This window comes from Phyllostomus hastatus, unplaced genomic scaffold (genome assembly GCF_019186645.2).
Source record: "Phyllostomus hastatus isolate PE091 unplaced genomic scaffold, TTU_PhHast_1.1 phas_contig_1048, whole genome shotgun sequence".
Lineage (NCBI taxonomy): Eukaryota > Metazoa > Chordata > Mammalia > Chiroptera > Phyllostomidae > Phyllostomus > Phyllostomus hastatus.
This window is the reverse complement of record NW_025333513.1, coordinates 2134494-2160291: the sequence shown is the minus strand read 5'-3', so window position 1 is coordinate 2160291 and position 25798 is coordinate 2134494. Positions and strand designations below refer to the sequence as shown.

At 43.5% G+C, this 25798-nt stretch overlaps 1 protein-coding gene across 3 annotated transcripts; it reads right to left on the bottom strand.

Moving 5' to 3' along the window:
* On the bottom strand, window positions 1–25721 carry VPS52 (VPS52 subunit of GARP complex). Of its 3 annotated transcripts, none has more exons than XM_045834984.1 (20): window positions 25336–25721; window positions 24461–24545; window positions 24259–24311; window positions 23986–24061; window positions 23180–23190; window positions 22885–23060; window positions 22377–22527; window positions 21992–22092; window positions 21760–21892; window positions 21563–21620; window positions 21073–21206; window positions 20228–20383; window positions 19609–19727; window positions 19151–19274; window positions 18768–18863; window positions 18573–18680; window positions 18295–18360; window positions 1277–1388; window positions 927–1045; window positions 1–733 (listed from the first exon to the last, which is right to left on the bottom strand). In XM_045834984.1, exons 1-20 carry the CDS (start codon window positions 25423–25425, stop codon window positions 587–589), a joined length of 2115 nt encoding a protein of 704 aa, XP_045690940.1. In that variant the 5' UTR covers window positions 25426–25721; the 3' UTR covers window positions 1–586. The 3 variants fall into 3 exon arrangements, with proteins under 3 accessions (XP_045690940.1, XP_045690929.1, XP_045690948.1); XM_045834973.1 differs by lacking the exon at window positions 23180–23190 and adding an exon at window positions 23727–23794 and having other exon boundaries at window positions 25336–25571; XM_045834992.1 differs by lacking the exons at window positions 1–733; window positions 927–1045; window positions 23180–23190 and adding an exon at window positions 23727–23794 and having other exon boundaries at window positions 1370–1496; window positions 25336–25571.
* Window positions 25722–25798: the final 77 nt, after the last annotated feature.

The window sequence follows — 25798 nt, the reverse complement described above, 5'->3', positions numbered from 1 at the left end:
TTGTTGTGTCATATCAATATTTATTGTTCTCTGCAAACTGACCTTGGAGTATCTCTCAAGCGAGGAGGGGAACTGGTTAGTGTTCAAGTTGCTGAGATCTTAGGTCAAAAAACTACAGAAAGGAATCCACTTTGCATGGGAGGAAAAAAAAAAGATAAATCAATGACTTGGAGGCAGTCTCCCCTTACCAGCAATTAATTCCAAGAGTTGAGGCTTCACACCTAAGGACATGCTGACAAGAGTTGAATGAACCAGAGATTGAGAGAGCCTTGGTTTTTTGAGGTGTTTTAGGGGGAAGGGATAGAGGGGGTGACAAAAGACAAAATTGGAGAATGGTAAATGTCACTCTGGATGCCCAGGGAAAGGTGGTCCTGGGAACCCTGAAGACCCTGGGAGATTCAGAAAGCTAAAGGGACCTAGCCTACCCTGATGAGGCACGGTCCTGGAATGAAGGCAGGGTGAGGCATGCCACAGACCTGGGAGGCAAGGGGAAAACTGAGGGGGGCACGCCAGGTGAAGAAGGGTATGGGATGGATGAAGTATAGGAGTCCATGGAGAAGGCTCATGAGTCCCAGGGTCCGGCACATCAGAAGTTGGGCTTGTGCTTCTTGAGCTCCACCATAAGGTGGTGAATGTTGATAAGCTCAGCCCGGGCAGGGAGAGCTCGGAGCTGGGGCTGAGACAGCACCCGGTGGAAACGATGATAAAGCTGGATCAGCTGGGTCAATGCTCCCTGGTCAGAGAAAGTCAAGGAGGGGTAAGACTGTGGGGCAGCACTAATGATGATAATTAAGAATCAGGTTAGGGATTATCCAGAACTTTGGGCATAGCTGGTAGGTGAAGGTCAAGGGTCACTTGGATGATGCTGAGCCCAGGGAAAAGGGGGATAAATGAGTGATGGGGGCAGGGTGGGAGTTGCAGGTCACCTGGATGATACTAGTTCCATTTCTGAAGTTAGTGAAACTCCGCATTACATCCTGACTCAGAGACTCCACCGACGATTTCCAGGAACTACCAAAGCCACGAATCAGCTGAGTAACCCGGGCTGATGGTAGGAGAAAAGAGAAATGTCAGACAGGGACAAGGCTAAATGATCTTTGACCCCACAAAATCCTCCCCAAGGCACAGCCATCCTCACCATCCAACCCCTCTTTTCTGGTGTTCTCCCAATCCCTTCTTTCCTGCCCCACCCACTCCCCATGTAATCCACATTCTCTCATTTTTCTTTTCCAATCATCTTACCACAGACCCCATTACTACCACACCGTTCTCATACCTTCTTCCCCTCGAAGTCGCTCAGCCTGTCCACGCTCAATCAAAGCCTCCGCCTCCTTCACAAATGCCACCAGACCCCCAAAAGGGGGAGATAGCAACTCTTCAATGAATTCCTGGAGAAACACACACAGTTGAGTGTCCTGGTGTCAGCAGATTCTTCCAATTCTGGTATCATGACAGATGAAGTCCTTAGAACAATCCCACAGCAGAACAGCTAAACCCTGCAAAGGTCATATACCTTAAGAAACTGCTGGTAGCACAAGAGGTAAGGTAAATCTTCAAGGCTCCCAATCCTCAAAAATAAATCCCCCTGTACTAGAAAGATGATCTAACCAACTGAACTACCTAGCCAGGTAGTTGTACATTCTTTATGAAATGTTTAAAGAAGTTAAAGATACAGACACAGGCTCCGGCCAGCTAGTTCAGTTGGTTAGAGCAACACACCATGGTTATAGATTAGATACCTGGTCAAGGCACATAAAAGAAACAACCAGCCCTGGATGGTGTGGTTCAATGGACTCAGTGCCAGCCTGTGAACCAAAGGGTCACTGGTTCAATTCCCAGTCAGGGCACATGCCTGGGTTGCAGGCCAGGTCCCCAGTAGGGGGCATGCAAGAGGCAACAACAGATCGATGTTTCTCTCCCTCTTTTTCTCCTTCCCTTCCACTCTCAATAAATAAATACATTCATACATAAGAAGTAACCAGTGAATACATAAATAAGTGGAACACTAAAGTGATGTTTGTTTCTCTCCCCCCTTCCTCTCTCTAAAATCAATTTAAAAAATATTTTTGAAAAGGTGACCTAACAAGAGGAAACCTTAAAAAAAAAAAAAAGACACAAAGATGACCAGTTACCAAGATAAGGAATGAAGAGAGTTCAAACAACATGGAATTTTTTAGAAATTATTTTTAAAAACAATTTGTTTTAGGGGTTCTAGTCAAGATGGTGGCATAGGTAAATGCAGTCACTCGAATCCTCCCACAACCTTGTCAAAATTATAACTAAACTACAGAACAACCATCGTTCAGAATCACCTGAATCTAGCTGAACAGAAGCTCTACAACTAAGGATATAAAGAAGCCACAAAGAGAATGGTGTGAGGAGTGGAGACATAGAATGGGCTAGTCCACACCTGGGAGTGATGGATATACATCAGGAGGTATATATCTGCTGCAGAGATCCCCCCGGGGGAGCAAGAGGTCCCAGCCCCACACCAGGCCCCCCAGCCCAGGGTTCCAGAGCCAGGAAGACAAGTCTCCATAACTTCTGGCTATGAAAACCAGCGGGGATTGTCGTTGAGTGTGACGGGGAACTTCCAGAGCCCTAAGCAGTTCCTTTTGAAGAGCCTGCACAAGAACTTAATCTCTGTAAGTTCCAGCAATGGAGCACCAGGGACATAGGGAGAAGAACTGAATAGTCTGAAATCAGGGCAAAAGATAGAGGGGCGGTTTTCTCCCGGACAGAAGTGCTGACAGAGAGCCTTGTTCCTGTCCTGAGCCCCCCACAAAGAACCATGTCTGAGTTTCCATCAACCTGGCTAACACTGTTCTCCTTGCCCTAGTGATTCCCTGAAAACTCCCCTCCACACTCCACCCAACTTGTGGGCCCACACAGCTATTACCAGTGGCTTTTCCAAACAAATGACCTGTTTTGGATCAAGCCTTAGACTTTCCTAAAATCTCTCAAACAAGCAGCATCTAGCCTCAGTGTGCCCCATACCTCTCTCACTAAGTGGCTCCAGGTCTGGCACTGGTGGCAGACCACAATGGTTCACAGCTTTGCCTCTCCTGGCCACCTCCAAGCCCAGCACAAGTAGCAGCTATCTGCATATCACTTTGTAGCTCATGCTGCATGGCCATGGGCAGGGCACAGGAGGCGGGGGACCATGGCCTGCATCTTCCGGGAGTCCCCAGGGCCATTCATTGTACCCAGTGGACAGCTTCAGACCACATCAAAGCACCCAACCACCCTACTACCTCTACAAGTAGTGCATTCAAGGGCACCAGACTTAGTGGGCACCGAGAGCCTGGCTGAAGTAGGTCTAGCTCTGTGGGGTCAGCCCCTGTACAGCAGATCCTCCACAGTGGTCACAGCCAGTCCTCCCAGTTGATCGGACAAAGCATAAATCCCACCCATTGAGTGCCAACAGCAATCAAGGCTCAACTACAACAGGAGGGTATACACAGCCAACACAGAAGGCACACCTGAAATACCCAACTTAATGATCAGGGAGATTGTGCAACTGGATTCTACAGAACACTTACTACATAAGGCCACTCTACCAAGTCCAGGAGATGTAGCAGCTCTTGGTATTACACAGAAACAAACAGAGGGAAGTAGCCAAAATGAGGAGACAAAGAAACATGTCCCAAATGAAAGAACAGAACAAAACTCAGAAAAAAAGAACTAAACAAAATAGAGACAAGCAATCTACCAGATGCAGAGTTCAAAACACTGGTTATAAGGATGCTCAAAGAACTTAGGGGAAGAGTAGATGAACTCAGTAGAACTTCAACAAAAAGATAGGAAACATAAAAATGGAGATAAAAAACATAAAAAGAACCAATCGGAAATAAAGAATACATTAACTAAAACAACAAAAAAATACATTATAGGGAATCTACAGTGGAGTAGATGAAGCAGAGTATCAAATAAGAGATCTGGAAGATAAGGAGGAAGAATACCACCAATGAGAACAGCATAAAGAAAGAATTCAGAACAATGAGGATAGTATAATGAGCCTCTGAAACAACTTCAAGCACACCAACATTCACAAAATTGGGATTCCAGAAGGAGAAGGGAAAAATGGATTGAAAAGCTATGTGAAAAAATGATGATGGAAAATCTGGTTAAGAAAATAGATATACATCCCTGGCTGGTGTAGCTCAGTGGCTTGAGCGCAGACCTGTTACATTCTTAATAATGTAACAGTGGGGAACACAGAATGCAAAAGGAAGTTCAGCTAACAGAGATGACCTGCCCTAACACAGCACCATGAGTCACATGAGTGATCTTGCAACACAGCTAGTCATAACTGGTATGTGCTGGGAGTATGAAATACATACCAGACTTTAGAAACTTCATATGGGAAATTTTTTTTTTTAATTTTATATTTATCCATTTCTAGACAGAGGAGAAGGGAAGGAGAGAAACATCAATGTGTGGTTGCCTTTCAAGAGCCCCCACTGGGGGCCTGGCCTGCAACCCAGGCATATGCCCTGACTGGGAATCAAACCAGTGACCCTGAGGTTCGTAGTCTGGCACTTAATCCACTGAGCCACATCAGCCAGAGCTTTATGAGAAAATGTTTTATTTTTTTAACATTGTTTATATGTATTTAGAGAGAGGGGAAGGGAGGGAGAAAAAGAGGGAGAGAAACATTAATCTGTTGTTGCCTCTCATGCACCCCTTACTGGGGACCTGGACCACAACCTAGGCATGTGCCCTGACTGGAAATTGAACCTGCAAACTGTTTGGTTTGCAGGCCAGCACTCAATCCACTGAGCCACACCAGCTAGGGCAGAAAAAATTTTAAATAAATAGTTACTAATTTTTGTTGATTATATTTTGAAATAATATTTTGCATATAGTGGTTTAAATATAGTATTAAATTCATTCACCTGTTTCTTTTTAATCTTTAAAATGTAGCTGCTAAAAAATTTTAAATTATTTAAGTGGCTCATAGTGTGGCATGCATTAGATTTCTATTGGACAGCACTGGTCTAGACTTGATATAAATTTTATTTATGCTCTCTACCCAGCAAAAGAGAATATTCTCATAGTAGAGGAGTGACAAGAGGGAAACAGTGCACACTGGGTTTTGGCTAGCAATCTGTCCCACACAATATCACGCAGAAGCCCACCAAAGAAGACTAGGAGACAGGCGACAGCTGGCTCCCCATCCTGACAAATTCCACAGTGCCTCAGCTGCTCTCAACAGAGTCCATTAGTTTATAAGTGCATTTTGTGAGCTCAGGAGTCTAGAGAATTGTGCTTCTTTTTTTTTTCTTTCAGATTCTTTAATAATATTTTATTGATTATGCCATTACAGTTATCCCAATTTTTCCCTCTTTGTCCCCTTCCACCCCAGTACCCTCCACTCCCTCAGGCAATCCCCACACCACTGTTCACATCTATGGGTCATGCGTATAGGTTCTTTGGCAAAAATTACACTTCTGAAGGCAGAGCTGACATTCTCTGTGTCACCTAACTGGGAAGGTGAGGACAACGGTTGTCCTTGTCATCTAATTACATGCTTATTTTACTAAAAAGAAAGAACAGAATGGGAAAGTTTAACCTACAACTAATCATATCCTAGAAAGAGAGAAGAATGGAGTGAAAGCAATGTTTAAAAAGATATTGAGCCCTGGCTGGTGTGGCTCAGTGGATTGAGTGCCGGCCTGTGAACCAGAGGGTTACTGGTTCCATTCCCACTCAGGGCACATGCCTGGGTTGTGGGCCAGGTCCCCAGTGGGAGGCACGTGAGGGGCAAACACACACTGATGTTTCTCTTCTTTTCCTTCTCTCTCCCTCCCCCCTCTCTAAAAATAAATAAATCAAATCTTTAAAAAAATGAAGATACTGGCTGTGAATTTTCTCAAATTAGTGAAAAAGATAAATTCGAGGAGAGTGTGCAAGGGATCGAGAATCTATTTGAAGAAATGATGACTGAAAACTTCCCTAACTGGATCAAGCAAAAAGACACACATGCCCAGGAAGCTCAGAGAGTCCCAAACAAGTTGCACCCAAAGGCCTACACTGAGACACAGCATAATTTAAAATTACAAGACTTAAAGACAGGAGAATCCTAACAGCCACAATAGAAAAGCAGGTAGTTACCTACAAGGGAGCACCAATTAGACTGGGGTCTGATTACACAACAGAAACATTTCGGGCCATAAGGGAATGGTGTGAAATATTAAAGGTGATGAAAAGCTAGGACCTACAGCCAAGGCTACCTTACCCAAGCAGGCTATCATTTAAAATCAAAGGAGAAATAAGGAGCTTCCAGACAAGAAAAAGCTAACGGAGTTTGTTAAAACCAAATCAGTACTGTAAAAATGTTAAAGGGCTTGCTTGAAGAGAAAAAAGAAAACACAAAGGAAAACAATCTAACAATAAAATTGCACTACATACATATCTATCAATAACCACCTTAAAAGTAAACGGCTTAAATGTTCCAACCAAAACCCATAGGGTTGCTGAATGGCTAAGAAAACAAGACCCATGAATATACATGCTGCCTCCAAGAGATGCATCTCAGATCGAAAGATACACACAGACTAAAAGTAAAGGGAAAATATACTTTATGCAAATGGAAATGAAAAATAAACTGGGGTAGCAGTACTTACATACAACAAAACAGACTTTAAAACCAAGGCTATAGTTTTGAGAGACAAAGAAGGACATTGAAAGGAATAATCGAACAACAGGATATAGTGCTAGTAAACATTTATGCACCCAACATAGGAGCACCTAAATATGTGAAGCAAATCCTGATGGACATAAAGGGAGAGACTGACAGAAATACAGTCACAGTTGGGAATTTAACAACCCATTGACTTCAATGGATAGATCTTCCAGGCAGAAAACCAACAGACAGTGGATTTCATTGACATCTTGAGAGCATTACACCCCAAAGCAGCAGAAAATACATACTTTTCAAGTGCACATGGAATATTTTCTAGAATAGACCACAACACATATTAGGACACAAAACAAGTCTCAATAAATTTAAGATTGAAATCATATCAAACATCTTCTCTGATCACTGCTATGAAGCTAGAAGTCAATCACAGCAACACTGAAAAACATGCAAAGACATGGAAGCTAAATATCAAGTTATTAAACAATGAATGGATCAACAACAAGATCAAGGAAGAAATCAAAAGATACCGTGAAACAAATAAAAATGAGGAAATAGCAATCCAAAATCTGTGGGACACTGGGAAAACAATCCCAGTGTAATTCATAGCATTACAGGCTGAACTCAAAAAACAAGAAAAAGCTCAAATAAACAATCTAACTTCACACTTACAGGAACTTGAAAAAGAACAACAAACAAGGCCCAAAGTAAGAAGAAGGATGGAAATAATAAATATCAGAGCAGAAATAAACAAAATAGAGTCTAAAAAAGTGATACAAAAGATCAATGAATCCAAGAGCTGGTTCTTTGAAAAGACAAACAAGATTGACAAACCTTTTTCTTTTTTTTAAAGATTTTATTTACTTGTTTTTAGAGAGAGGGGAAGGGAGAGAAAAAGGGAACGGGAGAAACATGAGAAATATCAGTCTGTGGTTGCCTCTCACATGCCCCCTACTGGGGACCTGGCCTGCAATCCAGGCATGTGCCCTGACTGGGAATTGAATCAGCGACCCTTTGGTTCCCAGGCCAGCACTCAGTCCACTGAGCCACTCCAGCCAGGGCAAGACTGACAAACCTTTAACAAGACTCATCAAGAAATAAAGAAAGAGGACCCAAATAAATAAAATCAGAAATAACAACTGACACCAAAGAAATACAAAGGATTGTAAGAAAATACTATGATATACTATGTGCCAACGAACTGGACCACCTGGACAAAATGGATAAACTCTTAGAAACATACAATCTTCCAAAAATAAATCAGGAAGAAACAGACAATCTGAATAGACAGATTACACCTAATGACATTGAAGCAGTAATCAAAAAACTGCCACAAACAAAAGCCCTGGACCAGATGGCTTCACAGGTGAATTTTACCAAACATTCTGAGAAGACCTAACACCTCTCCACCTCAAACTATTTCATAACACCCAAGAGGAGAGAAGGCTCACTTTATGGTGTCGGCATTATCCTAATTCCAAAACCAGATAAAAACACTTCAAAGAAAGAAAATTATAGACCAATACCCCGATGAACATAGATGCTAAAATCCTCAACAAAATATTAGCAAATGGAATACAGCAATGCATCAAGAAGATCATACCACATGATCAAGTGTGATCTATTCTGAGAATGCAAAGTTGGTACAATATTTGCAAATCAATAAATGTGATTCACCACATAGACATAATGAAAGGTAAAAACCACATGATCATATGGATAGGTACACAGAAAGCTTTTTTTTAAAAAAAGATTTTATTTATTTATTTTTAGAGAGGGAAGGGAGGGAGATAGAGAGAGAGAGAGAGAAACATCAATGTGTGGTTGCTGGGGGTCATGGCCTGCAACCCAGGCATGTACCCTGACTGGGAATCGAATCTGCGACACTCAAAGAAAGCTTTTGACAAAATCCAGCATCAACTTATGATCAAAACTCTCAGCAAAGTGGGATTAGAGGGAACATACCTAAACATAATAAAAGCCATATATATGAGAAACCCACGGCCAACATCACACTCAATTGGCAAAAACTACAAGTATCCTTTTAAATTGGCAACAAGGTAGGAATGTCTGCTTTCACCTCTCTTATTCAACATAATACTGGAAGTCCTGGCCACAGCAATCTGACAAGAAGAAATAAAAGGCATCCAAATTGGAAAGAAAGAAGGAAAACTGTCATTATTTGCAGATGACATGATACTATACATAAAGAACCCCAAAGATTACAGCAAGAAACTATTAGAATTGATAAATGAATTCAGCAAAGTATCAGGGTACAAAATTAATATCCCGAAAGCAGTTGTATTTTTATATGACAATAATGAACTAACAGAAAAGGAATTAAGACAAGCCCATTCACAACTGCTTCAAAAATAGTGAAATACCTAGTAATAAACCTAACCAAGGATGTGAAAGACCTGTACTTGGAAAATTATAAGACACTGAAGAAACTGAAGAAGATACAAATAAGTGGAAGCACATACTGTGTTAATAGATAGGAAGAATTAACATCATTAAAATGTCCATACTACCCAAAGCAATCTACAAATTCAATGCAATTCCTATCAAGATTCCAATGAGGTATATCACAGAATTAGAACAAATATTTCCAAAATTTATATGGAACCACAAAAGGACCTGCATAGCAACAGTGATCCTGAGAAAGAAGAAAAAGTTGAAGGAATCACACTACCTAATGTCAAACTATACTACCAGGCCATAGTAATCAAAACAGCCTGGTATTGGCATAAAAACAGACACATAGATCAATGGAACAGAATAGAGAGCCCAGAAACTAAACCCACACCTTTTTAGTCAGTTAATACTTGACAGAGGAAGCAAGCACATACAATGGACTAAACATAGTATATTCAATAAATGATGTTAGGAAAACTAGACAGATACATGCAAAAAAATGAAATTAGACCATCTTCTTACACGACACACAAGAATACATTCAAAATGGATCAAAGACTTAAATATTAGACCTGAAACCATAAAATCCTAAAAGAAAACATATATAGCAAAATCTCAGACATTGCTCATAGCAATTTTCTATTGTATGTATTTCCCCAGGCAAGGGAAACAAAAGAAAAAATAAACAAATGGGACTACATCAAACTAAACAGTTTTTGCACAGCAAGGGAAATCATCAACAAAATAAAAAGGCCACCTACAGAATCAGAGAACATATTTGCAGATGCATCTGATAAGGAGTTAGTATCCAAAACTTGTAAGGTACTTAAAAAACTCAACACCCCCCCTGCAAAAAAACCAACCCAATTAATAAATGGGCAAAGGACCTGAATAGACACTTCTCTAAAGAGGACATATAAATGATTAATAGACATATGAGAAGATGATCAATGTCATTAATCATCAGAGAAATACAAATTAAAACCACAATGAGATACCATCTCACACCAGCCAGAATGGCTATCATCAACAAATCAACAAACAACAAGTGCTGGTGAGGATGTAGAGACAGGGAACATTTTTGCACTGTTGGTGGGAATGCAGACTGATGCAGCCTCTGTGGAAAGCAGTATAGAGATAGCTGAAAAAATTAAAAATGGATCTGCCTTGTGACTCAGCTATCCCACTTCTGGGGATATATCCAAAGGAACCCAAAACACTAATCTGAAAGAACATAAGCAGCCCAAGTGTTCATCAATAGATGAGTAAATAAAACTATGGAACATTTACACAATGGAGTTCTACTCAACCATAAAAAAGAAAAAAATTTTTACCATTTGCAACAGTATGGATGGACCTGGAGAACATTATGCTAAGTCAATAAGCCAGTCAGAGAGAGATAATTGCCACATGATTTCACTCATACATGGAATCTAATGAACAAACTGCAAAATAAAGACAGACTCATAGATGGAGAGCAGATGACAGCTATTGGAGGAGGGGAGAGACTGAGCAAAAAGGAAAAAGGACTCATGCACATAGACAACAGTGTAGTGATTGCTGGGCAGTAAGGAGACATGAGGGGACTAAATGGTAATGGGAAAAATACAATAAACATTAATAAAAATATGCAAAGTAAAAATTAAAAGGATAAGTTCTAATAGAAAGGAGTACAAAATGTAAACAGCAAAATAATGTAAAATTATTTTACACTAGTAAAAATAAAGACAAGAAGCAAAACTATACAGCACAAACAGAAAACTAAAGATGGTAAAAACAAGTCCAAATGTACATTAATCATAATAAACATAAATGGATTAAAATCCTAACCTGAAAGACCCAACTGGATTATTTAAAAATTCCAGCTATATGCTATTTACAAAAGACTTAATATGTAAAAACATGAAAAGGCTGAGAGGCGCCCTGGCTGAATATCTCAGTTGGTTGGAACATTGTTCCAATGTGCTACAGTTGTGGGTTCAATCCCAAGTCCAGCATATGCAAGAATCAACCAATGTGTACATGGATGGATGAAACAACAAACAATGTTTCTCTCTCAGTCTCCTTTACACTCTTCCTAAAAATCAATGAAAAATTATTTTTTAATTTTTTGTCCTCACCCAAGAACATTTTTTCAATCCACTAAGCTGTACCAGCCAAGGCTCAAGGACATTTTTTCATTGGTTTTAGTGAGAAAGGAAGGGAAAGGGAGAAACACTGATGCAAGAGAGAAGCATCAACTGGTTAACTACCGTACATGCCTGACTGCGAATCATATGCATTCTGACCAGGGATCAAATCCACAACTTAGGTATGTGCCCTGTGTGGAAATCGAACCCACAACCTTTAGGTTACAAGATGGCACTCCAACCAACTAAGCTACACTGGTTGGGGCCAATAAAAATGTCCTTTTAAAAGGCTGAAAGTAGGACTTCTGGCCAAGATAGAGGCATATGTAGATACACTTTGCCTCCTCGAACAACCAAACCAAGGACAAGAAAAATTTTTAAATAAATAAATAAATAAATAAATAAATAAATAAATAACCAGAACTTCCAGAAAATCAAACTGTATGGAAGTCTGACAACCAAGGAGATAAAGCAGAAACATTCATTCAGACTGGTAGGAGGGGCAGAGATGGGCAGCCAGGGCAGACAGGACAAGCAGCAAGGTGGTGGCTGGAGGACCAGGCAGTCCCACATTTCAATGTAGATAAACAGGGGGGAACAACTGAGGAGCAAGACAGACCACGCAACCCAGGGCTCCAGTGCGGGGAAATAAGCCTCAAGCCACCAATTGAAAACACCTGTGGGGTTTGAGGCAGCAGTGGGAGAAACTCCCAGCCTCACAGGAGAGTTCGTTAGAGAAACCCACAGGGTCCTAAAATGTACACAAGCCCACCCACCTAAGAATCAGAACCAGAAGGGCCCAATTTGCTTGTGGGTAGCAGGGGAAGGGACTGAAAGCCGGCTGAGAGCCGAGCAAGCAGCACTGTTCCCTCTTAGACCCCTCCTCCACATACAATGCCACAGTGCAATGACCTGGGTTGTCTTGCCCTGCCCTGGAGAATACCTAAGGCTCTGACCCTTTCGACGTAAACAGGTGGGCCAAGACAAAAAAAATATGGCTGAGATGGAAAAACAGACCAAAGCTCCAAAAACAGAACTAAGGCATGAAGAGATAGCCAACCTATCAGATGCAGAATTCAAAACACTGATGATCAGGATGCTCACAAAAATGGTTGTGTATGGTCACAAAATAGAGGAAGAAGTAAATAGTGCCATGCAAAGTGAAATAAAGGCAAATGTACAGGGAACCAACAGTGAATGGTAGGAAACTGGGACTCAAATCAATGGTTTGGAGCAGAAGGAAGAAAAACATTCAACCAGAACAGAATGAAGAAAGAAGAATTCAAAAAAATGAGGAGAGGCTTAGGAACCTCCAGGATCACTTTAAACATTCCAACATCCGAATCACAGAGGTGCCAGAAGAACAGGAAGAGCAACAAATGGAAAACTTATTTGAAAAAATAATGAACTTCCCCAATCTGGCAAAGGAAGTAGACTTCCAGGAAGTCCAGGAAGCTCAGAGAATCCCAAAGAAGTTGGACCCAAGGAAGCACACACCAAGGCACATCATAATTACATTACCCAAGATTAACGATAAGGAGAAAAATTTAAAAGCAACAAGAGAAAAGGAGACAGTTACCTACAAAGGCGTTCCCATAAGACTGTCAATTGATTTCTCAAAAGAAACCTTGAAGGCAAGAAGGGGCTGGAAAGAAGTATTCCAAGTCACAAAAAACAAGGATCTACATCCAAGATTACTCTATCCAGCAAAGCTATCATTTAGAATGGAAGGGCAGATAAAGTGCTTCTCAGATAAGGTCAAGTTAAAGGAGTTCATCATCACCAAGCCCTTATTATATGAAATGTTAAAGGGACTTATCTAAGAAAAAGAAAATGATCAAAAATATGAACAGTAGTCCTGGCTGCTGTGGCTCAGTGGATGAGTGTCAGCCTTCAAATCAAAAGGTCACCAGTTTGATTCCTGGTCTAGGGCACATGCCTGGGCTGAAGGCTGGGTCCTCGGTGGGGAGCATGCTAGACACAACCACACACTGATGTTTCTTTCCCTCTCTTTCTCCCTCCCTTCCCCTCTCTCTAGAAATAAATAAATAAAATCTTTAAAAATGTGTATGAACAGCAAAATGACAACAAACTCACAACTATCAACAACTGAATCTAAAAAAAAAACTCAGCAAGCAACTAGAACAGGAACAGAATCACAGAAATGGAGATCACATGGAGGGTTATCAGAGGGGAGAGGGAGGGGTAAAATGGGGAAAAGGTACAGGGAATAAGAAGCATAACTGGCAGGCACAAAATAGACAGGGGGAGGTTAAGAACAGCACAGGAAATGGAGAAACCAAAGAACTTATATGTGCGACCCATGGACATGACTAAGGGAGGGGGATGCTGGTGGGAGGGGTGGTACAGGGCAAAGGGGAATAAAGGGGAGGAAAAAAAAATGGGACAACTGTAATAGCATAATCAATAAATGTATTTTTAAAAAAAGCTTCTAGTAAAAAAAATGTAAATAAATTAACAGGCAAATATTAACCAAAATAAAGCTGGCAGAGCTATGTTAACATCAGACATAATAGGCTTTCAGACAAAATTATTAGGGCTAAGGTGGGTCCTTATATACTGACAAATACTTCAAGTCACCTGTAATAGCTAATGATTCTAATCTTTTAAGAATTTAGATAAACTAAAGCAAGGTCTACATTTGTGACCATCCCACAGCTTCCCAGGTGAGGGTGGAGACAGTGACTGAAGAAATTCGATTCTCACACTGCCCCAAGCAAACCACTTACACCCAAGAGCTCCTCAGAGATCTAGAAGAGGAGAAGTGAAGACTCTAAAATAAAATGTGTTTGCCACAGGGAAGGACAAACAGGAACGGAAAAGAAAGCCCCTCCTGTGCAACAGGAGAACCCAGCTCCTGAGCTCTGAACTGGTGAAGGAAATCCAGGAGAGGCAAAAATTCCTGACTGAGGAATTTTTGGAGCCCAAGGACAGGGCAGGCAGTACGGAGGAATCATCCTTGCTGAAACCTCCCTGAAACTATGGAAAACGGAAGACACTGACTACAAGAGGAGTGAGGAACTTAGTAAGGCTCTCACCACCACTTATTCTGTCTCCAGAGATGAGGACAGAGTAGCCCAACCTTGACCACTGGAGCCCACCACTTACCAAGCAGGGTCATCCCCAGGTCAACCCACCCACCCTGGCCTTCAGCCAAGTCATACCATTGCACAGCACTGCCCTGGCCAAGGGTACCCCAGGCATATATAGCACTCTGAAAAAGGAACCACATCAGAGAATGAACTGATTCTCTTTGAAACTATGCCTAGAGATCCTGGGCCGGCTGTGCCTTTTAGACCCAGTCAGAGAAAACACACACACAACTTCGAATCTTTTCTGGGGGAACGACTCCACGTACAGTGAAAGCAAGGCCCAAGTCTCATCATCTTGGGTGTCTGAGGACATGCAATGAGCCCTCTTCCCACCACTTTCACCCAGTGTGTCCCCACATTGTTTTCTGAATTTAGTAATGAGTATAATTTCTTTCTTACCTTTCTTCGGGTGTACTTATTTGACTTCTTACAGCCTTAGGCAAGTATTTAACTACTATGATTATCCAGCCAAAAAAAACACATTTAGCCCTGGTCAGGTGACTCAGTTGGAGCTTTGTCCCATACACCAAAAGGTAGCAAGTTCAATTCCTGGTCAGGACACATATCTAGGTTGTGGGTTTAATCCCTAGTCTGTGTAAAGGAGGCAACCAATCAATGTTTCTCTCCCACATAGTTGTTCCTCTCTCCATCTTTCTCTCTCTCCTCCTCTCTCTCTAAAATCAATAAACATATCTTCAGGTGAGGGTTTAAAAAAACAGCTAGGCCTGGCTGGCGTGGCTCAATTGACTGAGTGCTGGCCTGAGAACCAAAGGGTTGCCAGTTCGATTCCCAGTCAGGACACATGCCTGAGTTGCAGGCCAGGTTCCCAGTAAGGGGCGTGCAAGAGGCAAGCACACGTTGATGTTTCTCTCCCTCTCTTCCCTTCTGTCTAAAAATAAAAAAAAATAAAATCTTTAAAAAATAAAAATAATTTTAAATGCCAATGATAAGATACTGATGAAAAAGTAGAAGAGTCATACTTTATACCTATAAAGTATAATTAAAACTATATTGCAGGGTAGACAAGTTGATCAATGGGATAAAATAAAGGCAAGATACACATCTTTGTGGAATTTTGCTGTGTGACAAAGAGAGCACTGCAGATCAAGTAGGGAAAGTTTTCCATAAATGGTTTCAATCTAATTATTATATATATATAGAAAAAATTAGATTCCCACCTCATAACACACATAAAAATCAATTCTAGGTAAATTTAGGAGTTAAAAGGAAAAGCAAATTCTATAATATGAAGAAGAAAATTTAGTATAGTATTTTTCTGACCTTGGAATTAAAAAAGGGTTCCTTTCTTTTTTTAGATTAATCTTAGGGAGGGGGGAGAGAGAGAGAAAGAGAAGCATCTATTTGTTGTTCCACTTATTTATGAATTCCTTGGTTAAGTTTTTTGTGTCCCCCAACCACGGATTGAACCTGCAACCTTGGCATATCGGGACAATGCTCTAATCGGCTGAGCTACTTGGGCCAGGGCTTAACTATAGCTATATTTTTAAAAGCAAGAGCATGAGGATTACCAGTCAAGATGGAGACATAGGAAGACAGGCTTCACCTCCTTGTGCAACCACAGAGAATTACAACTAGTTCTCAAAACATAACCACCAGAATCATCAGAAAATCAAGCTGTGTGGAAGTCCACCAACCAAGGATTTAAAGAAGTCACATTTATCCATGAGTAGGAGTGGCAGAGTTGCAAAGACAAGAAGAGGTGCAGAGACATGGTATGGTGCCCAGAGGCAGTGGTGGCTGAATGGGTGGTCCACATTCATGTGTGGTGGGTAAAAATGGGGAGGGCTACCTTAGGAACAAGCGACCCCAGCCTCAGGTCAGACCGCACAGCCCATGGTTCCAGCACCAGGAAGATAAATCCCCATAACTTCTGGCTATAAAAACCAGTTGGGGTCCTGGCTGGTATGGCTCAGTGGATTGAGTGCTAGCCTGCGAAACAAAGGGTCACAGGTTCGATTCCCATCAGGGCACATGACTGTGTTGCAGGCCAGGTTCCCAGTGAGGGGCACATGGGAGACAACCACACATTCATGTTTCTCTCCCTCTCTTTCTCCTACCATTCCCGCCCCCTAGACAGAAATAGATAAAATGTCAAAAAAAAAAAAAAAATGAGTGGGGATAGGGGTGGGGAAGAAACTGCCAGATTTTCAGAAGAGTCCTTTGAAGGGCCTACACAGACTTAGAACCTATGCAAACCTACCCACTCTTGGATTCACCACCTGGGCAACAGCTGGAAGGGTGCCACTTGCATATGGGAAGTGGGTGAAGTAAATGGAAATAGGGCGAGTGCTGGGCAAAGCTCCAGAAGCCAGGCAGCAGCACTATCCCCTCTCTGAGACCTCCTCCCACACAGAGCCATAAAGTGGTCAGTAAAGCAGGTTGCCCCCGCCCCAGCAATTACTGAAGGCTCTGTCTGCCCCACACAATTTGCAGATGCCTTTCACAAGGAGTCAAAGCAGCTCTACTTAAAATACACAGAAACAAACAAAGGGAGGCTTCTGAATTGAGGAGACGAAGAAATATGACCCAAATGAACAGAGAGAACAACACTCTAGAAAAAGAACCAAATGAAATGGAGATAAACAATCTATCAGATGCAGAGTTCAAAATACTGGTTATTAAGATGCTCAAGGACTCACTGGGTACTTCAACAACATAAAAAAAAGACCCAAGCAGAAATGAAGGTGCACTAAGTAAAACACAGAAAAGTTTATAGGGAATCAACAGTGGAGTGAAGGAAGCCAAGAATCAAATCAATGATTTGGAACATAAGGAAGACAAAAACGTTCAGTCAGAACAGCAAGAAGAAAAAAGAATTTTAAAAAATGGGGATAGGCTAAGCAGCCTTCAGGACAACTTCAAATGTACCAACATTGGAATCATAGGAGTGCCAGAAGGAGAAGAGAAACAGCAAGAAACTGAAAACTTATTTGAAAAAAAAAATGAAAGAAAACTTCCCTACTTTGTTGAAGGAAATACACATATAAGTCTAGGAAGCACAGAGTCCCAAACCTGTCAGACCCAAAGAGGGACACACCAAGACACGTCATAATTAAAATGCCAAATGTTAAAGATAAAGAGAGAATCTTAAAAGCAGCAAGAGAAAACCAAGTTAAGTTACCTACAAACTAGTTCCCATAAGACTATTAGCTGATTTCTCAGAAGAAATTTTGCAGGCTAGGAGAGATTGGCAAGAAGTATTCTAAGTGATAAAAAGGAAGGACCTACAACCTAGATTATTCTACCCAGCAAAGCTATCATTTAGAATGGAAGGGCAGATAAAGTGCTTCCTGGACAAGGTAAAACCAAAGGAGTTCATCATCACCAAGTCATTATTACATGTAATATTAAAAGAAACTTATTATCTAAGAAAAAGAAGATCAAAACTATGAACATTAAAATGGCAATAAAGTCACAACTACCAACAACTGAATCTAAAAAAAAGAACTAACTAAACAAGCAGGACAGAAACAGACTCATAGATGTGAAGATCATTTGGAGGGTTATTAGCTGGGAGCAGGACGGGGGCAAATGGGGGGAAAGGTGCAGGGATTAAGAAGTAAACTGGGTAGGTATAGAATAGACAGGGGGAGGTTAAGAATAGTATGGAAAAGCCAAAGAACTTACCTGTATGACCCATGGACATGAACTAAGGAGGGGCACTACTGGAGGGAATGTGGGGCACCAGGTGGAAAGGGGGCAAAGAAGGAAGTATTGGGACAAGTGTAATATTACAATCAATGAAATATAAAAAAAAAACCTTTCCACTAATTAAAAATAAATAAATATAAAAGATAAAAAATACAAAAGAAAATAAAATAGACGAATAATGATAGCATATTGTGAACCAAGAGTTATAATTCCAATTCTGTGTAGAGGGTGTCCATTAACTGCCACTCCCTACACACACACACACATACACACAGAGGAAACAGTACACAGGACTTTCCCTTTCCTTCTCCTCACACCCTACCTGTGTCCGAGCATTGAGCAGCTGCTGGAAACTCTCAACCTCTTTGCTGTCATCTGCAGCACGCTCCTAAGGGAAGACAAAGGGAAATCTCACGTTTAGGGAGAAGCAGCCCTCACTGCAGGATATCCCCTTCCTTCCACAGTTACCGTCACACAATGTACCAGACACTAGAATACACGACTGAACAAGACCAACACACCTGTCCTCAGAGCTAGCAGAACAGTGAGGGAACCCAAATTCCCTGGGTACTGAAAAAGGAAAGAAGGGGCGTCTGTTACCATCAGCACACCCAACATCATGTCATAGTTGTTGATCAGAAACACAAGCTGCTCCTTCCTTGAGGAGAACTCAGCTGCCACTCGGAGGACAAAATTCTCCACTTCCACCTGGAAAAGCCAAAGGCAGTGACAGGAGAAGGTGGAAATACATGTTACACCCCAGTGGCTGCAGCTGCAGCTGGAACTGCCCCTCACCTGGAGCTGCCCAAGCAGCTGCATGGTCCGCTCATTGGGAATTGTCTGATTGATGCTGACGAGAGCAGAGGAAAACTCTGCGTATCGGCGCGTAATCTGGGAGAAAGAAAGTGGGAAGAAAAATCTTACCAAGCCTTTGACTCAGCCAACACAACCTCCCAGTTCCTGGAGCTGGCCAACCAACCTGTGTGACTCCCGTCTCCAGTCCTACAAAGGACACCCAACCACACTGAGTGGACCCTCATGCCTGGACTGCCCCTCACACCATGTGGCTAAACACCCTCCTGGACCCAACATAACCATGTAGACACTGAAACCCCACCCCCCACTGAAGCTCAGAGCCCTACCCTTCAGGAACCCTCGTTACCCTTGCCCTCCCTCACATAGTGGGGCCGAGTATCCAGGCCCCCAAGGCGCTGAGGGTCAGTGCTTCGGACACTCTGGACATTCATCTCCAGTATCAGCTCAAACCGTGGCCACAGCAAGGCAAGCACCTGTTCCCAGTACCTGTGGGCTTAATTAGAATCAGTAATCAGCTGGCCAGGAATATCAAGTCAAGGATGGCAGTGGAGTGGATGGTGGGGGAGGGGTGGTGTTTATGTTAGAGGATATGTGTGGGAAACCCATCGAATTCTGGGACATCCTTCTGGTTAACAGTTGGTGGCTGGTGCTGGTAGGACTGGGTGTGAAAGGTGAGTCAGACCAAGCATGCTGCCTCCTGGCAGGTGAGTGGGAATAGTGTCAATGGTATCAAATCAGTAGGAGCCTAAGGGTCAGGGCAGGGTCATGTAAGACCAAGAATTCAAGGCCAGCAGGGTTTCAAGGACCAAAACTTAGTGACCTGTCCAGGGCGGGAACATCCCTCTTTGCTGCAATATTGCGGAACCGGAGGACAATGTGGATACAGAGAAAAACAGCAATGGCATCATAGCAGTCAGCGAGATAGGACTCCAGGTGCTTCTGCAATTTAGGGATAGGTAGAGGATTGAAAGAGAATGTTATTTTGTCCTTTCTAGTGGATAAAGACAAATGCATTTGCTCCTTTGGGGAATATAGCACTGGGAGGAAGGGTGGGAGGGAGGGGAGAGATATCTAAAAGGGAGATGCCACCTCCTTCTCTGACCACTGACAACTCAGGTGGTCCTGCTGCCTTGCTCACCAGCCTCTATGATCACAAGCCCAGTATGGAATTCAGGGCTGAGCACCAAGGTTTAGGGCCCCTCAGTTTGCAGGTGCTATTGCCTGGGTGTAGATCAGCAGTAAGGGGGAGTCTGGGGGACCCCAAGCTTTGAGGGTTTAGTAGGGAGTCACACCATAAATACAGGGCTTAGACATTTTAGAACAAAGGGTCCTGGTTTCAAAACACCAGAGCTATGATGCTCCTATGGTGTCAATGAGGACTGAGGACAAAGGGACTAGGGTGCTAGAGGACTGAAGAGCACAAGAGCTAGGGATCTTACCAGGGTCATGCTGAGCGTACGGCCCATGACAGCATGAAAGAGGTCATGCGCAGCCGGGCCGGACACAACAAAGAATTCACAGATGAAAAGATATTCCCGGCAGGAATTGTCTAGGAGGGCATAGTGCTGGCTGCGAAAGAGGGCCTCAAACGGATACTAGGATAGGAGAGAAAAAAGAGAGACAGAAGAATGAATCCCAACACTGATTCCCCATAGATATGGCTGGGAAATCAACAAACCAGGGTATACAGAGTTCAGGAGACCCTTCCCATCTAAACCAAGATTAGGTTATTTTGAAACACCATCCTCGCCCTAGCTAGGTGGCTCAGTTGGTTGGAGCACCATACCATACACCAAAAGGTTGAGGATTCAAGTCCCAGTGAGGGCATATACCTAAGTTGCTGGTTCAATCCCCAGTTGGGGCATGTAGGGGAGGCAACTGATTGATGTTTCTCTCACATAAATGTTTCTCTTTCTCTCTCTAAAACCTATAAACATGTCCTTAGAAGAGGATTTTTTAAAAATAAAATCTTGAAAGAAAGAAAAGAAGGAACATAGGGAGAGAAGGAGGGAGGGAGGCAGGAGAGAGAAACAAAGAAAGAAAGAGCATCCAGAATGGGTGGGTTCTTAAGGGGGGAAAGGAGTACAAGAGAACAGCCTACCCCCACCTGCTGTGGCTACCCTTGCAATTACCTGCACACCTGCCTCAGGACACGTCACTTCCCTCAGTCAGTCTCTCCCCCCATATGCCCTCAAGTCCTGAGGGAAACTCTGACCTCCCCACAAACCCCTGGCCCACCCATGTTGGCATCCAGCTCATGATTGAAGCTTATTTTTCCTCTTACCCTCTGTTCTCCCCGCTGGGCAGTGTGGGGTACCAGGATGGGGGCCTCCAGCTCAGTGGGGGAGATGACAGAGCCACGGGTCCCCAGGGTGAAGATGGTATTTCTGCTTCGCAGTGACGGCTTCGAAAAGAATCGTGAAGGGTCAGAGTCAGGGAAAACAGTAAGATCACAGCTGTGATAGATCAGACTCAGTACCTCCAGGGTCTCCAGCAGCTGGACACAGCCTAGATGCCCCTCCTTCCCAGAACTGGGGCCCCACTTCACCTGACATCTGTGAATGGGCTTCAGGAAACCTCTACGCCCCAACATCATATGCAAAACTAAGTACCAAAATGCTTTTTTTTTTCTGAAAAGGACGACCATAGCCTTTATCACATTCTTAAAGGTTTTGGTCCCAAAGAAAAAGGTAAGAAGCAGTGCCTTGGAAGCTAGAGCCAGACACTCCCTTGCTCTCCAGGCCTAGCATGAGGGTTCCTCAGCTGTAGGATATCTTTCTTTGCCGTATCTTCCACTCCCATTAGATCATCCTTCTCAGCAACTTCCTCATACTAGAGAAAAAAGAAAAGAGGTAAATATCTCTTCCCGCAGCACCAAAAAACAATTTTTTCTAACCTTGTCCCTTGGCCCAGCGGTAGTCTTTCCTCCCAGCCCAGGTGCCCAGAAACACCTCTCCCTCCTTGACCTCACCTGCACCTTCATTAGCCGCCCCAGGTAGGAGCGGTAATAAGAGAGGTAGATCTTGCTCAGTGTCTCCACATATTCATCCCGGATCTCCTTTGCTGTTGCTCTTTCATTGCCCAGCAGGAACTGATAGAAGAACCTGGAGGGGCCAGAGACCAGTCAGTCTCCCTACTTGCCCAAGAAACCAGACGCCACACTTGGCTGCACAAAGCTCAGAGGCCATCCTTCCCATGGTGACCTGTACTTCAGCAGGGCCGTCTGGGGGATCTGATAGTTGGTCATTGGTTTCCTGAAGGAATAAATCTTCTGAAGGATGAACTCTCGGATCTTCGTCACTGCCTAGACATGGAGGACCAAAAACAGGGCATGAAGCTGCCACCTGCTTATTGTTTAGGAGCACTGGGGGAAGTGACCATGTTAAATGGAGGAGGAAGTGTGGAGAATACCTCTTTAGTGTCTTTTAAGATTCTCAGGGGAAACTAGAGATGTGAACATGAGTTTGCCAGGGTAAGGTGGGGTAAAGTTCTTGGAGACAGGCTACAATGAGCTCTGCCAGGAAAATCAAGGGTGAAGGTGTTGAAGAGGCTGGTTCTAAGTCTCTGGGGTTTCACCCCACCCCTCACCTTGACCCGGAGTCGGTCGAGCACACCTCTGACATCTGCACAGGCCGCTGTACCTCTAGCTTCCTGCTCTCGGACTGCAGCTGCTTTGGCATCCAGTTCCTGCAGCTGTTCCAGGAATCTGGGCTCTGTCACTGGTGCCTCCAGAATTGCCCTGGGTAGCAGGGAGGGGTGGGATCAGGTAGGAGGGAGACCCAGACATCCCTAGACTCCAAATCATCTCCCTTACATCCAGCTTCTGTCTCCCTTCCCTTCCTATGCCATATCATATGAGGATTTATATACAATTTTCTGTTCCTGGACCTCCTCACTACATACCTGACCCTGCATGATTCCTAATCTTTGATGCCTAACACATGCCATAAGGTTAGAAAGAGTTAGCAACCCAACCATCAGTTTCTGGAAGGCACTTGATAACCTGGAGCCAGGAAACCCATGTGGTAAGCGGGCTTGGTCAGCCCAGCTGATCTACCTGCTATAGACATTGTAACCCCTCAAACTAGTAACTCACGTGACCAGAGCAGAGGGCACTACCAGACCATCAACAAGCTCCCCAAGTTTCCCCCGAACTGCCTGGCGGTTTCGTAGCCGAATGTTCATGGCTCCTGACTGTTCCTGCAGCGTCCGGATCTCAGAGCTGATGGAGCTGAGGTCACTCTGAAAAGCTCCCAACATCTGCTCCATGCGCTGGGGAAAAGGCAGATGTTGTTGGAGCGCCACAGGACAAGTGGCCCACCTAAGTGCATTGGTGAAGTCTCCACTATCTATTAGTCCATGAGGATAGCAGGTGACAAGGAAAGCGGTACCTCAAAGGTCACTGGAAAGTAACATTAGTTATGGCAGTAACAAAAAAGGCTGCTGAGGTCATACTGCAAGTGACTCTAACTGTCCCCACCTGAGACTGATGACCTAAAGAATGATACCAGAGACCGTGATCTGGTTTAAGGTTGTTTTTTGTTTTTAAAGATTTGATTTATTTTTACAGAGAGGGAAAAAAACATCAACATGTGGATGCCTCTTGCACGCCTCCTACTTGGGACCTGGCCTGCAACCCAGGCATGTGCCCTGATTGGGAATTGAACCAGTGACCCTTTGGTTTACAGGCTGACACTCAATCCACTGAGCCACACCAGCCAAGGCTTTTTTTAAATTGGTTGATTTTAGAGAGGGGGAGTAGGGGATAAAAGTCGATTTGTTGTTCCACTTATTTATGCATTCATTGGCTGGCTCTCATATGTGTCCTGGAATTGAACCCGCAACCTTGGTGTATCAGAACTACATTCTAACCAACTAAGCTATCCAGCCAGGACTGGTTCAAAGTTATTTTAGGGGTTACATGTCATGGTTACTAACCTCAAGGACAGCATCACAGGCTGTGATCTGGTTGTGCAGAGAAGCTATGTTCTCACTCTCTTGGATATCTGACCCACAGAAAGTCAAGGGACCTCACTGTAAAGATAGAGATCCTCAGACCTGCAGGACCTCTCTTATTTCTCCCCGAGATGACAGAAACCTCAGAGAAAAGATGCCATCCCCAGCTAGGCTGTCTGCATCATGTTCCACAAAATCCCCGATTGTAATACCACCACCCTTCTCCTCTGCTGGAGGATACAATCCCGAATGGATTTCTGCTCAATCTGCTGTAGCTCCAGCTCTACCTGCTTTGAATAGTGACGGAGATCCACACCCTGGGAGAACATAAACATGACAGGTCAGGAGAAAGTCACAGTAAGGGAACACTGGAACAGTATCAATGAAGGACTAGAGGATAAGACACCAGGATGACATAAGTGCATGAGACGGTTTCCTTTTTTTTTTTTTTCCTTTGTGGGGAGGGTATGTGTTTTGGAGAGGGGGAGCTGGTTAGTATAGTGGAAAGCCTCACCGTTTTAAGAGCTTCCTTTACTAAATCATCCTCCAGATTTGCCTGAATGTGAACTGGAAATAGAAGTTTATTATAAGGGTTAAGTTCCATAGCTCCCTCTCCCCACACTGAACATCTGCACACCAAACCCTGACTTTTACTTCCAGGCTCCATGCCTCTCAAGATTATAGGCACTCTGCACCCACCCCATGGCATCACTTACCATCCACTTCATCCATGATAAATTCATCAGAGGTGATGTCCAACTCTCCAAGTTGCAATGGCTCCTGAAGACGAGGACCATCCCCCTGGGAGGGATAAGTTAACAAGGAAAGATACTCGGAAAGAGGGGAAGAACAAACAATAATGGGATAATCCCTAATCCTTCAAGAGGGAGGAACATTTACTGGGGAGCTATAGGTACTGAGTAAAAATCCCTAGAGTCTCACATTGTACCCAACCTACAACTTAGGGCTAATGGACAAGGAGCCAGGCAACCTACAGAGAGTGGAGGTGTCTGAAGAAGAAAAATTAGGAGTTGCAGAAGACAGAGCAGAATATGCAGTTGAATTTAGGAGCCCCCAGACTCCTGCTAACTTAGGTGTTCTATCGCAATCCCTCTGGAAAGCTCGTTTTTCTGGAAACATCAGTTTACACACAAGTGTTTACTTACATGCAGGTGCCATCTTAAATATACTCATTCATCTACCCAACAACCTATATGATAGGTCTATTTTCTTCACCTTACACGTAAGTGATGGTACAGAGACCTAGCCTAAGGACACACAGCGTGTAAGTAGCAGAACTGAATTAAAACACAGGCAACCTGGCTCCAGAGGCCATGTTCTTAACCTTTACAGGGCACTGCTTCTCTATTCTGCCTCAAAATCAGGGGGTTAATTGAAATTGTGCCCCGGGAACCTAAATCGACCATTCCGGTCCCTGCTCAGGCTCAGGTTCTATCCCGGGGCGGGGGCTATGAAGAGTATCTCTGGTAGCAGCCCGGCTCCCACCCTTATAGCTAAACCCAACCCAGATTTTTCTGACGCGAAGACGACCGAAGGAGATTCTGGAGAAGAAAAAGCCCTGCGTTCTCACCAGCGGGCCCTCCTCTTCCTCCATATCTGAGGCTCCGGTCCTCATCACCAGCTCCGCCGCAGCTACCGCCATTGTGGCAGCAGCCGTCATTCCACGCAGCCTCACTTCCGGCAGCTGTCAGTCACGGCGAGTCCGTTCTCACGAAAGGAACTACAGGTCGAGTGGTTTGCACAGCGTGAAATCGTTCCCAGATACTTGCGTTAAATTGACTCCAGCCTTCCCTTAGAGCTCTAACCACTTCACCCAAGTACAATGAGAAGTGGAAGTCTTAAGCACAACCTCACCCGGAACCTTCGCTGCTCTTATATCCCAAAACTTGATGAACAGTAAAGAACTGCGCCGGAAATTGTGACAGAATAATTCAGATTCTCAGTAGTCCAGTGGACTCCTCCATTTCTGGAAACTCATCACCGAGATCGCCCCGCCTCTTCCGCCTGCTAAGTATATAAGACTATTTCGTAAC

What these genes read in the sequence shown, in the direction of transcription:
- VPS52 (XM_045834973.1), bottom strand. Translation starts at nt 25,425, where the DNA reads ATGACGGCTGCTGCCACAATGGCGGTAGCTGCGGCGGAGCTGGTGATG. An exon ending in TCGACCGACTCCGGGTCAAG is followed by an intron (nt 22,093 to 22,376) that starts GTGAGGGGTGGG and finishes CTCCATGTCTAG; the next exon opens with GCAGTGACGAAGATCCGAGA. An exon ending in TGATGTTGGGTGTGCTGATG is followed by an intron (nt 18,361 to 18,572) that starts GTAACAGACGCC and finishes GTCTTCCCTTAG; the next exon opens with GAGCGTGCTGCAGATGACAG.